The 15,197-nt window shown below is 39.7% G+C and overlaps 1 protein-coding gene across 3 annotated transcripts in view; it reads left to right on the top strand.

The window, feature by feature from the left end:
* Positions 1 to 15,197, top strand: part of LOC143296161 (poly [ADP-ribose] polymerase tankyrase-like) — a 73,996-nt gene that overhangs the window by 35,032 nt on the left and 23,767 nt on the right. For 2 of the 3 annotated variants that reach the window (XM_076607970.1, XM_076607968.1), the window contains 14 exons: positions 236 to 360; positions 1,512 to 1,559; positions 2,197 to 2,325; positions 3,340 to 3,504; positions 4,145 to 4,360; positions 4,758 to 4,932; positions 6,523 to 6,719; positions 7,483 to 7,562; positions 8,061 to 8,173; positions 9,665 to 9,890; positions 10,400 to 10,547; positions 12,076 to 12,152; positions 12,793 to 13,006; positions 14,576 to 14,653. In XM_076607970.1, the coding sequence (XP_076464085.1) occupies positions 236 to 360; positions 1,512 to 1,559; positions 2,197 to 2,325; positions 3,340 to 3,504; positions 4,145 to 4,360; positions 4,758 to 4,932; positions 6,523 to 6,719; positions 7,483 to 7,562; positions 8,061 to 8,173; positions 9,665 to 9,890; positions 10,400 to 10,547; positions 12,076 to 12,152; positions 12,793 to 13,006; positions 14,576 to 14,653 (1,991 nt within the window). The remainder of the gene's footprint in view (positions 1 to 235; positions 361 to 1,511; positions 1,560 to 2,196; positions 2,326 to 3,339; positions 3,505 to 4,144; positions 4,361 to 4,757; positions 4,933 to 6,522; positions 6,720 to 7,482; positions 7,563 to 8,060; positions 8,174 to 9,664; positions 9,891 to 10,399; positions 10,548 to 12,075; positions 12,153 to 12,792; positions 13,007 to 14,575; positions 14,654 to 15,197) is intronic. The other variant, XM_076607969.1, reaches the window with a different exon arrangement.

The following is a 15,197-nucleotide window of genomic DNA, read 5'->3' as shown; positions in this document are numbered from 1 at the left end:
GCCAGTTAGCCCCCAAGGCTGCAGCACTAAGAGCCAGTGGAGTTTTGCCTCCTTGTTTGAGAGTTATAGTCCTTCATAAATTACTAAGCTGTAAATGACTTCCCATTGCAACAGTGAAACCATTGATAATACAGCTCTCAATCTGCTGTTGGCCCAACTGTAAACTTACATCAATCTGTGATATAAGCTGAGTGTTGAGACTTATCCAGTGATATGCATGGTGTGTGGTTGGCAGGTATGACCCTGGTGAGCATCGCCGCCTCCAGCCGTCTGCAGCCAGGCCTGGAGGACCAGATCTCCTACCTGGTGAAGGAGAAGAAAGCTGACCCCACTGTTCCTGACCTTGAAGGATACACTGCAGTGAGTGACATGATTTTGTCCCAACGGGTGTGGTGGCTGAATGCTGAATGCTTAGAGTGCTGAATTCTTGCCCCCTGAGCGTACTGAGTTTGGTCCTCAGTTTCAGGCACACCTAATTGGTTAAGGGTAGTCTTTTTCATTCACACGTGTCAACACATGTGCAGACCTGCTGTGCCTGAACCTCCTTTATTTGTATATGCATGCAAAAGATCAAATATGTGCATAAGAGATCCTGTAATCCATGTTAGTGTTTTGTTGGTTATGAAAACAAAAACATACCCAGCATGTACACCCACGAAAATGTAGCATGGCTGCCTACACGGTGGGGTAAAAAGTGGTCATATACGTAAAAGACCACTCATACATACGAGTGAACATGGGAGTTGCAGCCCACAAATGCAGGATTTCTTCCCATTTATCAGAGCACCACCGTGACAGTAGACTTTTATGGGGCTTTCTGCACTTCAAGTGGGAGTGGAATCAGAATCACAAGTTAAGTGCATGACAGCTGAATACACTGCTCATATTTATGTTTTGTTTGGTTGCGTTTTTGCATAGAAACAGCCCGAAGAGCACCAGTGTAGCATTTAATTTTTATGTACCATCCTGATCAATTAAAAAGGGGAGAGTGTCTTGACCTCTTGGTAGCCACAGGGCAAGTCATCTTCTTTGACTTGATAGGGATTCCCTGGCTCTTTGTTTGGCACCATTTCTTTGTATTTGAAAGTGGTATTACAATCCAGTAGGCATATCCCCAGCTCTACTGTTAAGACAAAGCCGCTGCTTTTGGAAGCTGCGACTATTCAAACAGCTGATGTTGTAAGGGTTACATGTTATATTGAAATCAGCTGCAAAGGCAAAAAGAATGGATTGCCCCCGGGTTAATGGAGATTTTTTTTCCTGCCCCATTATCTGCACCATTTTAGTGGCATTACTTCCACACTGCTCGTTCCAAATTCCCCATACACAGCCACACCCGATTCATTTTTTGTGTCCAGGGACACAGTGAGCATATTCACATGCACAAAGGTTGGACATTTGATATATGTGAATGCTGTATTTGTAGTGGGAATTAGATGAAATGCATTTTTGTACAAATGATCTCATTGAAATACACGTTTGTTTTCAAAAAATATTTCTGTCTGTTTCAGTTACATCACCTGTGTGCCAATAACATCAAGTTGAAAGGGAGCCAGTGGGTGAGTTCACTCAATTTTTTCCAATATGCAAGCAAAGAAAACTAATTCAAACTCGCCCCTTCACAGTCCTACCCATGCAGTTTCAGTCACAGAAGTCTGCATGCACACACACATTGAAACTCCTACACAAGCCATGCCCACCCATGCATATAGTTGCGTGTGTCACACTCACACACAAACATGCACATATCTTACATACATTCCATGTACCCCAGATACAACTATACACCAAGTAACAGGTCAGTGGTTGTCATTCATAATCCTGAGAACTGTTTCTGTGTATGTAGCACTGATAATTTGTTTGCGGAGCATGTTCAGTGTTATATGAATATGATAATGATAGTATTTATATAGTGCTGAATCTTGTGCAGAAACAAATCTAAGGGCTTTCACACCAGTCATTCACACGCATGCATAACAAGGAAGAGGCAGGGGAGGGAGGTTATCTTGTATTGTGTAAAACTGGTTTGGCTTCAGCTAGTGTGTTTGCTCCGCCGCATGCTGACAGCATTTACTGTGCGGTCTTTCATGGGGCATGACAAGGCCATGGAGACGAGTCTGTTTTGTAAGACTGGCGCTAGCTACAGCCAGTGTGTTTGCTCTGTTGCTTTCTGACTGTTGATTGTGATCTGTGCAGTCTCCCTTAGTGTGTGACAAGGCCATGGAGACCAGTCTCAAGGTGGGCAACATTCTGCTCGACGCAGGTTGTGACATCTCCCAGCCCACCAACGTGGGCAAGACACCTGTCTCTTTGGCGCTTGCTCAGGTCAGTGGTTTGACTTTTTTTTTTTTTTTTTTTTTTTTTTTTTTTGGTTTGTCCTTTTATATTTTTTTAAGAAAAGTTAAATGCCAGCAGCTCCATCAGGCTATGCCCCCCTAAACCCCTTGAGGAGAGTTACCCCTGCACTCCACTAGGAACCCAAAGCAGTCCTAGGCCCACCCATTTTCAGGAAGTTTTACAAATGTCAGTCCTGTCCTAATTCCTAATGTGCGCACTCACGCTCGCTTGCTGTCTCTCTACCTCTTCTAAACACACACACACACACGTATTTTTTCCAGTTTCAGAAAATATCCATTGATAAAGTCTGTTATTAGTTTAAACAAGTGGGGGAAGTTCTGTTGAAAAGACAGCTCATAAGCACTGAGATTTAACAATCAAACATCTTTAAAATGAGCAACTAACAATTATAACAATAAACTAACTGGACTTCAACGAAGATCTGAAAAAAAAAAAAAATCTGCATCAGCTAATTGACTGTTTGTCATCTGTGTTTTTGTTTGGTGCACTGTGATTGTAATACAAGATACATCATGTAGGTATTGTGATGTATGAGTGTTCTGTGTGATGTTTTTGTGTATGTAAATGAATCAGTGTTGAGTGTTCCATTGGATGTCTTTACCGGGGCATATGTATAAGTTGCCATTTGAATATTTAAATGTTTTCCACATCGGTTTTTACATCGTGCATTGCAACAGAGCATGATTTACATGGAAAGGTACTATATAAAAGCACAGGTGCGGGAGAGGAAGATGGCTGCCATCAAGAGGGCACTGCATTAGTGTACAGTGGGTGGATCATGTACTAAGGGAGATCACTAGCCACAACAACAAATTTCTTGGCATGATTGGGGTAGTAGTTTTGCACACAACAGGAATCAGACCTATGCTGGAGTCTGCTCCAGTGGGTCACGGTATGATAGATCAAACATATTTTTAGGGGAAAAAATGACCCATTATTATTATTATTGTTACTGTATCAAATTTGTGTGTGTATGCTCAGGTGAACTTCAAGCTGGTGGAGATGCTGGTGCAGCATGGGGCGGAGATTCCCATAGAGAAGAATGAGGAGGAGAAGAACCTACTGCACACGCTGGCTGAGCAGTGCTGCACCACCCCTATGACTGAACTCATCTACATCCTGGCAGGACAGGTCAGGAGACGTGCGGTAGGAGGAATTTTGTCTTGATACTGCTTTTCTGTTTTTTCTCCTGGTCTGTCTCTCTTTCTTCCCTTTTTGTCAGTCTTTGATTTTAAGTGTGGTAGTAATGTGCTGTTTTTGACGTTTTGTTGCTAAGGCAAATAACGAAGACTTGAAAACGTTCATTTTGTTTTCTGTTTTTACGTCATATTTGTGTGTCTGGAGGGCAGGGGTGGGGGGTACTTTGAAAACTTGATCATCCTTAGCTCTGTAAAGAGTCGTCAGTGTGCTGCAATGAAGAACTGTTCAGCAGATTCCTCCAGGTCTGTTGGTTGTGCATGTCAAAACCTGGATCTTTGCAAATGGTTTATCCATTCATTCGACAATATTTTCAGTGTTGAACATTGCAATTGAGGCATAGGTGATATTTGATGATTGCTTTGCAATTGTTTATGTGTGTGTATGTGTGTGTTTTGATATATGTTAATTTGCATTTGCTCTGCAGTTGTTTGTGTGTATGTTTTAATATATATGTTGATTAGGCCTACAAGTAATGTCAGTCTTCTTTTTTTTCACAGTGATCCAGTTTTGCACATTTGTCTCAAACAACTCAAACATACTTAGTGTTAGCACATCTCAGCTTTAATACACCTACATGATTCCACAGTCACAGAACGACTCCGTCGCCTCAGGGGACAAGAAGAGCTCAACGGCAGCATCAGGGGAGGACAAGATGGAGGTGGATGCCATAGCGGATGGAGCGGGAGATGCCAGCAATGCTCAGCCACCTGCGGAGCCCCGGCAGAGCCTGAAGGATGCCTTGAAAAAGATGGCAGCAGACACAGACTTTCTGGGCTTTACCCCTTTGCTTCGAGCCTGTCAGGTTAGTGTTTGGGGCCCACCAGGGGTGTTGAAGATGCTGCTTTGTAGTAAAAGGTAGCAAGTAAATCGGAAGGCTTGAATTGTTCATGTTACTGCTGTTTGTCATATGCCATATTGATGCTGTTTTGTTGTGGGGTTTTTTTGTTGTTGTTTTTTTTTATTGATTTATTTCATTATTTATTCATTTATTTTATTTTATTTAGTTTTCCCTCAAGGCCAAAGCCCATTTGGTTACACTATTGTTCAGGAATCTGCTTAGCAGTTGTGGTGTAGCATATATGGATTTTTTCTGAATGCAGTGATGCTTCCTTGAGTGACTGAACTGAACTGAGCTGTTTGTCCTTTTTGAATTGCTGCAGTGGTACCTTTCATTGTGTTGATTATGTATAATTATGCAGGTGTATAGGACCTACCAGGTGCCCAGAAATCCAGGTGTAAACAGGGTGGAAGACGACCAGAAAAATGGACGCAGCTTTATCCAAGCTCTTATTGATGTTGCTGGTTCTGATATCAACACTGCTGTGAAGGAAAAGAATATCCCAGATGCAAAAGAGCCAACATATGTCCCAGAAGGTGAGGGTTATAAGTTTTGACAGCTGTGTGTGTGTGTATGTGTGTCAGTGTATGTGCATGCTGTCAGGAAGCTGAAGAGAATCTGTGTAATCAGACATTACATGATTCCTGGAGTTAACCTTCATGTGTGGACTTGTGCAGTTGTTTGTGTGTGTATATGTTGTTGTTTTTTTTAGAGAGAGCCAGATCAATAAGTGTTTGTTTACGTATGTGCTTGTATAGTGAGGTAAAGATTTAGAGTTGCATCAGGGCTGTGCTGTTGGAAAAATCACACTAAATATGTTCAGGTGCTGTACAAATGTAATTGCATCAAGCCTGTGTACCTGCAAAAAGAAAGATAATGTTGTGGTATTTTATCCTCAGTCTAGTCTACTGTTGGTCTTATTGCCAATGGCATACAAACTAACAATGTTGCCTCTTCTTTCTTGCCTCTTTTTTCAACTCACTCGGGATGAATAGTTTTCTCCCTTTTCCCTACAGACGACCCATTTGTTAGGGTTAGGAAAAAAAAAAATTTTTAAATACAAAACAAAGTAACTGAATGAAACTCGCTGTACTTGACCCACTGACCCCTCTCCTCATGTCAGTTGTACGCCCACCCCCCTCCCTCTTCACTGCTCTCAGAAGCTGAGTCACTGTCAGTACCTTCTTGCTGGCTTTCTTCACTGCAGATACTTTATTCAACATCTTCATCATCATCGATGTCGAAACTTCCAGTTTGAAGCATTTCAATCTCTTCAGCAGCAGAAAAAAGCCGCTGTCATGATATGGTTTGCTCCAAAAAATTTCCACTTGTATCGCCTACAACACCATTGATACGTATGCAGATTAGCTTGTCGTGTGGGGTGCCGAGGTCAATGGCTTGCCGGTGAGTTTGTTGTTACGGAATCACACGATGAAACTTTCCATTTGACCCTTGACACATTCACAATGCCCAGTGTAGCTGTGATTGTTACACTACCCCATGAGGAAAATGTGGGAAAAAATTTAATTGTCGAAACAGCTATAGCGTACTGTCATCCGGAACGCTGCCCTGTGTGAGTTAATTAGAATTTGTATTGAAGTAAACACATAGACTTTGCAATGATTTTTGGATATGGTTATTCGATAGATTGAAGGTCTGGCATCCCCAAACAACCCCCACATATTTCATCTAATAGAGATTTTTCCTTTTTTTGGTCTGTATAAATTGCCTTCACTTTGTTCACTATCACACACACACACATAATACACACACACACACACACACACACATGCTCACACATGCACTCACACCAAAGAATGCATTTTCTCACCAGCATTATTGTTTTCTTTTATGTTGTTGCTGTTTTTTTCTCGGCTTGTTTTATACATATACACATACTCGCTTTGTCATAGCCAGGTGCGCACGTACGCACACGCACACGCACACACACACACACACACACACACACACACACAACACAACACAACACAACACAACACACAGCACCCATAGGTGTACTCTTCTCTTTTTCTCTCTCTCCCTCCCTTCTCTCTCTTTCTCACTCTACCCCTCTTTTCTCTCCCTCTGCCTCACCCTTCTTCAGCCAGGTGTGTTTGTGTCCTCAGGTAAATACACGGCCACCCACATGATGATTTACTGTCAGACGGAGATGCCCGTGAAGGAAGGTGAGGTGGAGGTCAAGCACCCCGGTCTGGCCCTTATCCTGCGCTACAACCCTGACCTGGAGAAGAAGAACCTGAACGACGAGACCCCCATCATCATGGCCGCACGAAACAAGTCGGCAGACAAAATCAGACTTCTGGTATGTAGCTGGGTCCATTGGCAAGGTGGAGTTTTTGTTCTTCCAAGAGGGGGTGTGGGGGTTCATGCGTTGCTTTTCCTTTTGCGATACATGTATGTGTATGCTGAAATGAACAACTATGTATGTGTCTTACGTCAGCTTATTGAGAATAAACCAGTGAGAATTACCCTCTCAGAATGAACATAAAAAAAATGCTTTGCTTTTTAATTACTGTTATTAATTTTAAGTTTGAGTTGTTTGTTTTAAATTTTATTTATTTATTTTTCATTTGATGTATGTTTTTTCATTTGATAAAGAATTTGCTCTTATGCAACCAGAGATTTTAAATAAAATCCACTTCCTGCTGAAATCTTTATTCAAAATGGTGAGATGAGAGAGCTTTGATCATTTCATAGAGTAGAAAATTGGATTGTATTAAACATTGAAAAATATTTTTAAAAAGCTCTTACCAACCCAACACAGTACCAATGCCAGAAAAGCTATATTGATCAAAAGGTAAAATCTGTAAATGCTAGTAATTTTTCTAAAAAAAAATTTTTAAATTATAGAATGTTTTTCATTGTTGGGTGATCTTGCTGTGAAGTGATGACATTTAGAGACTGTCAGTAATTTCTGTTCATGCTTTTTATTTATTATTCCACTTAGTGCAGGATATTTCCATTGCATTTTCAAAACTAGTAGGTTTGAGAAACGTTTTTGGTCTTGCTGATTTAATAGTTGTTTGGTAAGAGCAGAAAATTTAGTCCTGAATGCTATGTTTCAGGCTGAGAAGGGAGCAAACCCCAATGTGGTCTTCAGTCGCAGTGTTAATCAAGCTGTCACTCCCTGTCTGTATTTGGCAATGTAAGCTGGCATTTAGTATTTTTGTACCCATAATAGAGTCTTGTTCATCCAATGACTCTTATGCATATGTTGTTTTCCAACTGTTAATAACTGTGTGTGTGAAAAACTCTCCATGTTCGTGCTGTCATCAGCAAACTATTTGGCAGCATGTTTTCTATGAGAATATACAGGAAGAGGAAATTAAATCTGGACAATGGAAATGGAGTGTTACCATTTTTTATTTATTTGTATTTGTCTGAAAGAATTTTTTCTACATGAAAATGTATCATATTGCTTGATCACCAAGGAATGGCTGTTTCCTTTGAATGTTATTCTGAAAAAAAAATGTTAAAGAGCGTCTAGAAGTATAACATGAAATTTGAATAATTGAACAGCGTAAACAACAATCAGTTCAGATATATGCAAACACTTCATGATGCATGTCTTTTTTTTTCTTCCTCATTTTTAAAATTTTTTTTTAATTTTTGTAATAAACATTTTGTATTTGCTTTGTTACAGGGAGAGAAGTTGTCTGTCATTGGTCAAGCTTTTCTTGAAATATGGTGCAGACCCAAAGGCAGTGGTCTCAGACTCGCATCAAACTCTGATGCATTTTCTGGTTCAGGACAGAAGTGAGTTGGCCTGGCCTGTCCCATGCTGTATTGTCTGTCCTCTCTCTACTTCTTCATCCATCAGCTTTACCTGGTTATCTGAGTGTGTGTTTTTACTTTTACGCTCTTGTTATCTCTTCCCCATTTATGTACTGAGATCTGATTATAACAGCAGGTGAAGGGTGGTGGTGGTTTGTTTTTGTTGGGTTTTTCTTTTGGGGTGGGGGGGGGTGTTCTTTGCTATTTTTCTTTGTATGTCTTAATATTGTATCCTTTTAAGTCTGTGGGTTTTTCTTTACTTTCAGTGTTGTGGGTTTTTCTTTACTTTCAGTGTACATCTTTTGAGAATAGTTCTGTGTATTCCATTGTAAGCTTTTACTGTGGTAGATGTCTGGCAAGGTAATTTTTCTTGATGCACCAAAAGAGAAAAAGAAGAAAACTGGACCATCTTCTACAGTTTTCTCTTTCAGGGAGTTAATCATGTATGAGTTTTGAGTCGCATAGTTTTAAGACAGAAAATTGGGAATTGATAATCTGATTACATGTGTTTGGGATTGCTAATTGTCACAGGCTTTGGCTCAACTAGTCCAGGGTAACACTGCGAGCAAGACAATAAATTTCCAGTTGAAGAATGCTTGCCACTTCCAGGCAAAGAGAATTGTACCACACAAAATTTATGCTAGTTTCTAAGTTTTAACCAGCAAGCATTCAACCAATTACCATTACAATAAACCAACATAAGAAAAACGGCTTTTCAAAGATAGAGGCCATTCCAAAATGGCAGTACAACACTCAGTAAATCTGAAATTTCCTAGTTTTCCCCCTACAGGAACTAAGCTGAAGTCTGACTGCAAAAGCTAGGCACCACTTGAAGTCGATTAATGTCCCACCAGCATCGTACCATCCTCCCAAGTCGAGCTGGCAGCACCCTCAGAGATCTCGCCAGCCCCATCATATATCCAGCATGGACAGGTCTTATCAGCAAATGTGGACAAGGAGCGCAGTCTTACTTCCCCTACTCTCACTCACCCCTCTCTTCATAAGCCTTGGATGTTAGTGACTCGGACAGCAAAAAGGGTCCCATACAGGACAAAATACCCAACCTAAATACCGTCTACACAAAAAGGAGAGCCCAGTGGAATACCCCAGGAAAGCCTTACCAGTGAAACCACACTCGCCAGTATTTTCTCCCCGTGCACTATACCTTGAGTGTTGTGTAGATGATAGTCATTAGGATGAGATGATAAACCAGGTCCCGCATGCAGCATGCACTTAGCGCAATGTAAAAGAAGCCATGGCAACAAAAGGGTCATTCCTGGCAAAAATCTACAGAAAAATAGATAAGACAACAGATACACTTGCAGGCAGAAAAGAATAAAATAAACATGGTGCTCTCACTGTAGCAAAACTGCTTCCGACAGGGTTACAGCAGCCAAATTCACCACTGTCAAATCTCTTTGTGACAAAAGAGTAACCACAAAACTATACAGCAGTAACGTGTGTTCTGTGCAGCTGCTGAAGGGGAGGTGATAGAGATGCTGAAGACACTGCTGGACAAGGGGCTGAGCGTCAATGACAAGGACAGCACGGACACCACGCCACTGTTCATGGCTGTCTCTTGCAACAAGGGAGATGCCAATGACAGCACTGTGCTGGAGGAGTTCCTGCTGGAGCACAGAGGAGACATCTTTGTCAAGAACAAGCATGGCTACATGCCCATCCACGCTGTCTTCCAGAGGTAAGGTCTAGTGTTGATGATGATGTGTGTGTACTGCCTGTTGCTGGTGATGTTTTGTTTTGATGATGTGTGTAATCCTTGCTGCTGTTGACATTTTGTGTTGTTGACGTGTGTACTTTTGATGCTGTGTTGTTAACTTTTGATGCTGTGTTGTTGATGTGTGTACTCCCTGTTGCTGGTTATGTTTTGTGTTGTTGATGTGTGTACTTTTGATGCTGTGTTGTTGATGTGTGTACTCTTGCTGTATCTGCTTTATTGATGGGAAGATTTTCTGCAGCTGTACTTAATGTATCCAGATAATCAGTCAGCATGTATTGAGTAATTTAGAACTGGATTTAAATGCATCTTAGCTATCAAGAAGGTTAATTGATTATGAGTATCACACAACAGAAAATAACATGATTTACTTCTTGCCAGACACACAGTTTAGTGTGTGTGTTTGTGTGCATTCTTATAGCTGTTCAGTCAGATGAGAAAAGTGAAGAATGATGTGGGACATTTACGTGCAGCTGTGGTCAAGACCCCATTGAACTACTGAGCTTGCTGACTTCAGCCATGAAGGATCAGAAGGTGGACGAACCCAACAACATGGGCAACACCCCTCTTCACATGGCGGCTTCTGCAGGTGCCACCATCTGCTGCATGCATCTGCTGCAGGTTGGTTGACTGGCTGGTGTGTGTTGCAGCTAAGTTGTTGGTGGGTAATGTGTCTAGCAAAATAGTTGGTGTCAAACAAGAACCTTTGAATGAGTTGTACAGACGATGGATGAAACAAAAATCAACACAAATCACAAGCGATGACAGCCATATACTATCAAAATATTATTAACTTTTACCTTCAGGGAAATGCTACCGATTTCCCAGACTGAAAACCCTTAGAACCCACAACAGTTTTATACCCCATTCAGTTCAGTTCTTAAATAATTGATCAATATTAATGCACAACTATTGTTACTATGTATGCGCGTGCACATGTGTGTGTGTATGTATGTGTACGTGTGTACTTTATATTTTGTATTAGATTTTAAATAATGCTACATAGCTTTATTTAACCATGTATACAAGTCTATGTTTTAGTTTGTATGGTATTTATGCATGTGTGTGATTGTGATTATTTTAAGTGATGCTTACATTAACTTAGCAGTTTAGCATATTTTCTTTTATACATGTATACATTGTCAGTGGGTGTTAATGATTGTGAGGTCCCACATTAACTTGGCATTTGAGCATTTTATTCCTTTTGTGTGTTCATACCGTACATTGTTTATGTAGCATACACCACGAGTGAATTTCTCTTCTTGAGATAATAAAGTATTCTGTATCTGTAAACAGGAACAGGGTAGGTTTACGGGAAGGTGTATGTTGTAGCAAAGTTGTTTCGACAGGTGGATAGACAGACTCAGGATAACTGGCGAACAAGTAGCAGAGAATGTTCTGGTAACTGGTGGCTTCTCATGTGTTCCGCACTTGCATTTATACTCACCAAAATTGTTCAACTCCAAGTTCAACCTTACGCTAATTACTTGGAACATTTGACCGATATAAGCCTGGCTTCGTTGTGGAAGAGGATTGAATTAAGTTTAGCTGGAGACTGACCCATTCATCTCTTTTGACAGAATAAGTGATCAGAACATGCCTGATGTTCTGATCACTTGACCACTTCGATTACTGTTGCTACCCATGCCAAGCTTTGATCTAAATCGGAAGCTGTTGTTTTCTCATGCAGATGTATTTTGAGTAACTGCTATAAACATCTTCTTTTTTCTTTTTCTTTTTTGCTGCCCTTGCCAGTTTTGTTTTGTGCTGTTCAGTGTACACAATTGTTCTCTGTCATTGTAAACATCAAACATCTGTTATGTCAATGGATTTCATTCATTGATACTAATTGAATAGACTAATGTTTGATTGTAATGATTCAGAAATCATGCAGAATTTTCAATGAAACCCTGTTTGGTTGGTGCTGAGCCACACTGATTGAGACTGCTTGATTTGAGTCGGTTGAAATCATACAGTGTCTCACAGGGACAGTAGGCTGCTACTCTTTATTGTATTTCTGAAAATGTGCTTGTTTCTCTTTATTCCTCTTGTTGGTGACATGTAATAAAGTACAAACTGAATGATATTGAAGGAAACGTCATTTCAAAACCAGGAAGCTAATTGTGCAGTATACTCTGTTTCTGCACAGAGGGGAGCCCAGATTAACAGGAAGAACAACAGTGGGAATACACCATTGACGCTGGCTGTGAGAAATGGGAAAGATAGGTGAGTCATTGCTGTTTAGGAATGTTTGAGGATAAGATGCATGCATGTAGATGTTGATAGACTTTATGTCAACAATGCCCTTGAACAGCTCATTTTCTTTATAATTTACCTGAAACATTTGATTGATTGTAATGATGCAGCACACATTAATGTTGCTGCTTGACAGAATAGAAGGGCATCTTTACCAAGTGCACCAGGGCTGATAGAAATATTTGGGGGGGATAATACTAAAAAGATAGAAACATAAATTGGAAAAAAGTATATAATTCTATTGTGGTGTGTTGTGGTATAAATAGCTGTTGGTTCTGAACACATTTTTACTTTTAAGCAGGTGGAATTGATTCCAGATAAGATTCAGTGCAGACGCTGAGGGTCATTAATCAAGACTTCCAGACATTCTTGAGAACACTTATCAATGTCTGTGATTCAAGAGTCTTGTAATAAAACAACAAAGGTATTGACAAGTAATCTTTATTTTCTTCAATAAATAAAAGCAGCATATATATATATATATATATATATACATATATATATATATATATATATATACATATACACACATATACACACATACATACACACAGATACATAGATGTATATAGCTAGATATATATTCTTTTCTCTCTGTTTCTGTCTCCAGTTGTGCGATCATGCTGCTTCAGCAAGGGGCCAGCGTTGACGACGACATTGTTATCTACGATCCCAAACTGGAACCACCAGTGGAATCCAAACCACCACCACCACCACCGCCATCAGCTAAGAAAGAGAAGCCTGTGTTAAAGTGGCGCCCTCTTCAGCAGCAGATGCAGAAGAAAGAACCAGAGAAAACTCGCATTGCTCACACAATTTTTGAGGTTGGTTCATTTCATGTGCATGTTTATTTACTGGTCAGGCCTCCACTCTTCAATTCCTTCCAGTTCATTGGCTTACTTTGTGAACCAGACAATTCTGTAATAACCTGTTATTTGGTTATGTGTGTGTGTGTATCAGGTAAACCTTAGCAAACTCATTTTCACAGGAAATGTGTTTTCTTAACTCCAAATTTGGATTAAACGTAGAAGGAAAAAGAATTCTTTGCTGAGGAAAGTTATAGGGGTATCATTTTCCTGGATTACATTGTGTGTCCAGACTTAACGGTTTATTCCATTTAGCCTTTGGATCCGCAAGAATTTCTTGGGTAGTTGCCAAATAAGCTTTTGGTTAAGTATTCATTTTAAGACAGTGTAACATTCTGTTTCTTGTTCAGTTTCGCAGTTAAAAGAAAAAGGAATTCTGGACAGACCAGACTAAAGGACACTGAATACATCATGGACATGCTTATTTATGTACCGATATTTGAAGAAAATCCTGAATTAAGTGGAATGAATATACTGAAAATTCCAGTTAATGAAGCAATATACTATCTTGCCCTTACAGTACAGTAAAGTCATGGAAAAGACCAGAATAGGGTAAAAGTTTGACAGATATGAATGTAGTTTAGATATTAGTGAAATGTGGATCTGATGTGGCTAAGACTGTCTAGCACAAACCAAAGCAAAGTTTCAGTACATCCAGATAGATTTCTTTTTGGCGATAAGCCAACAGTATAATTTTTATCAACTTACGCTGTTTACACATCCCTGTCCTATAGTAGGTCAGTTGGTATTATGAAAGAAAATAAGCAGGAAAGTCATAATGAAAATAGGGAAAGTTTGTATCTTTGATCTAGATTTGTATTATTGTCATATAGTTATGAAATGCTGATAAATGTGGGCTGCTTTGAATGAAAGTGTTCCTCTTCCTGCATACAACTTTCATTGTAAATAAAACTTGTTTCAGATGGTTAGCTAAAATATTATATTAATCTATATATGTGAATACTGGTAACACCTCCTACCCCACCCCTTTTTTGTGTGTTTTGGTTTTGTTCTTCTTTCTGAATCTGGAATCATGAAAAGAACTTTTTTTTTTTAATAAGTTTAGGGTTCAGCAAGTTTTCTTCTTGAGTTAAATAAGTGGAAGCAGCCTTCCCTTTTCTCCAACCAGTGAAATTCTCTTTATTAAACTGAGTCTCCCAGCCAACCAGTTACTGTGTAGGCTTTTCAGTCTGAGCGCTGTGGGTTCTAATCCCAGGGCCTTTAGGTTAAAAGAAGGAATTTAATTTTATTGTGGAAACATTGCTGGTATCCCAGCAGGGGGGTTTGGTGAATAAATTATCACCAACAGATAAAGCTTATCTACCCTTTTCTGTGACTTGACATTTGAAGACACCTGTTGATTTAATAAAAAATAAAAAAAAATTTAAAAAATTCTTAAATTGTTTAGAGTCTGTAAGATTTGTCATTAGTTAATAACGATTTGAGCTATTCAACAGTTCACACTGTGTGTACTATATTTGTGACATATTTGCTGAGAGATGCTACAGTGAAAGATGTTTTTTGCAGGGTGCCATATCTTCTGAACTGCAGGGTGTTGCTCATCTTTTGTTGGACAAAACCGGGATTGGCTTTCCTATCATAGAGGTATGTGATTGTGTTTCTGGTGTGTGAATATGTGTGGGCGCAGGCATGCATGTGATTGTAAAACCAAGCATCTGTGACCCCAGAAACAGAGTAATAAAGAGGCTTGGGACAAAGCGGAGTACCGGTTTTCACATCGGTTGAAGTTGTACACCTCGTGAATGGAGAGAGTTACCACTCTTTACGGTATAATCGTTTGTTCTCCTGGCCTCATTGTTTGTTCTTTGTTGTTGTTCCAAAATTGGAAAGTTTGTTATGTGTTGGAAAGCTCATAGCATGAAACTGGTGTCGTTTTCACTACAGTTCCATCAGTGATTTCTGTGTGAATTCTAAATTTGATGGAAATAGGCACCAGATATCAAGCTGAGAAATTTTGATTTGATATGTTTTAAGTACCCTGTTTTTGTCTGTTCTTTTAATTTATTTCCAAAGCGTCAATATCTCATAATGCTGCATGTTAGTTGTTGAAAGGAGATAACAACAGTCTTGCTTTTTATACAACTGAACAACTTAATTTTTCGTGACATGATGAACAACATTATTGATA

The sequence above is a fragment of the Babylonia areolata genome, chromosome 21, assembly GCF_041734735.1.
Source record: "Babylonia areolata isolate BAREFJ2019XMU chromosome 21, ASM4173473v1, whole genome shotgun sequence".
In the NCBI taxonomy this organism is placed as follows: Eukaryota; Metazoa; Mollusca; class Gastropoda; order Neogastropoda; family Buccinidae; genus Babylonia; species Babylonia areolata.
The sequence above is the reverse complement of the archived record's forward strand: the minus strand, read 5'-3'. Positions and strand labels throughout refer to the sequence as shown.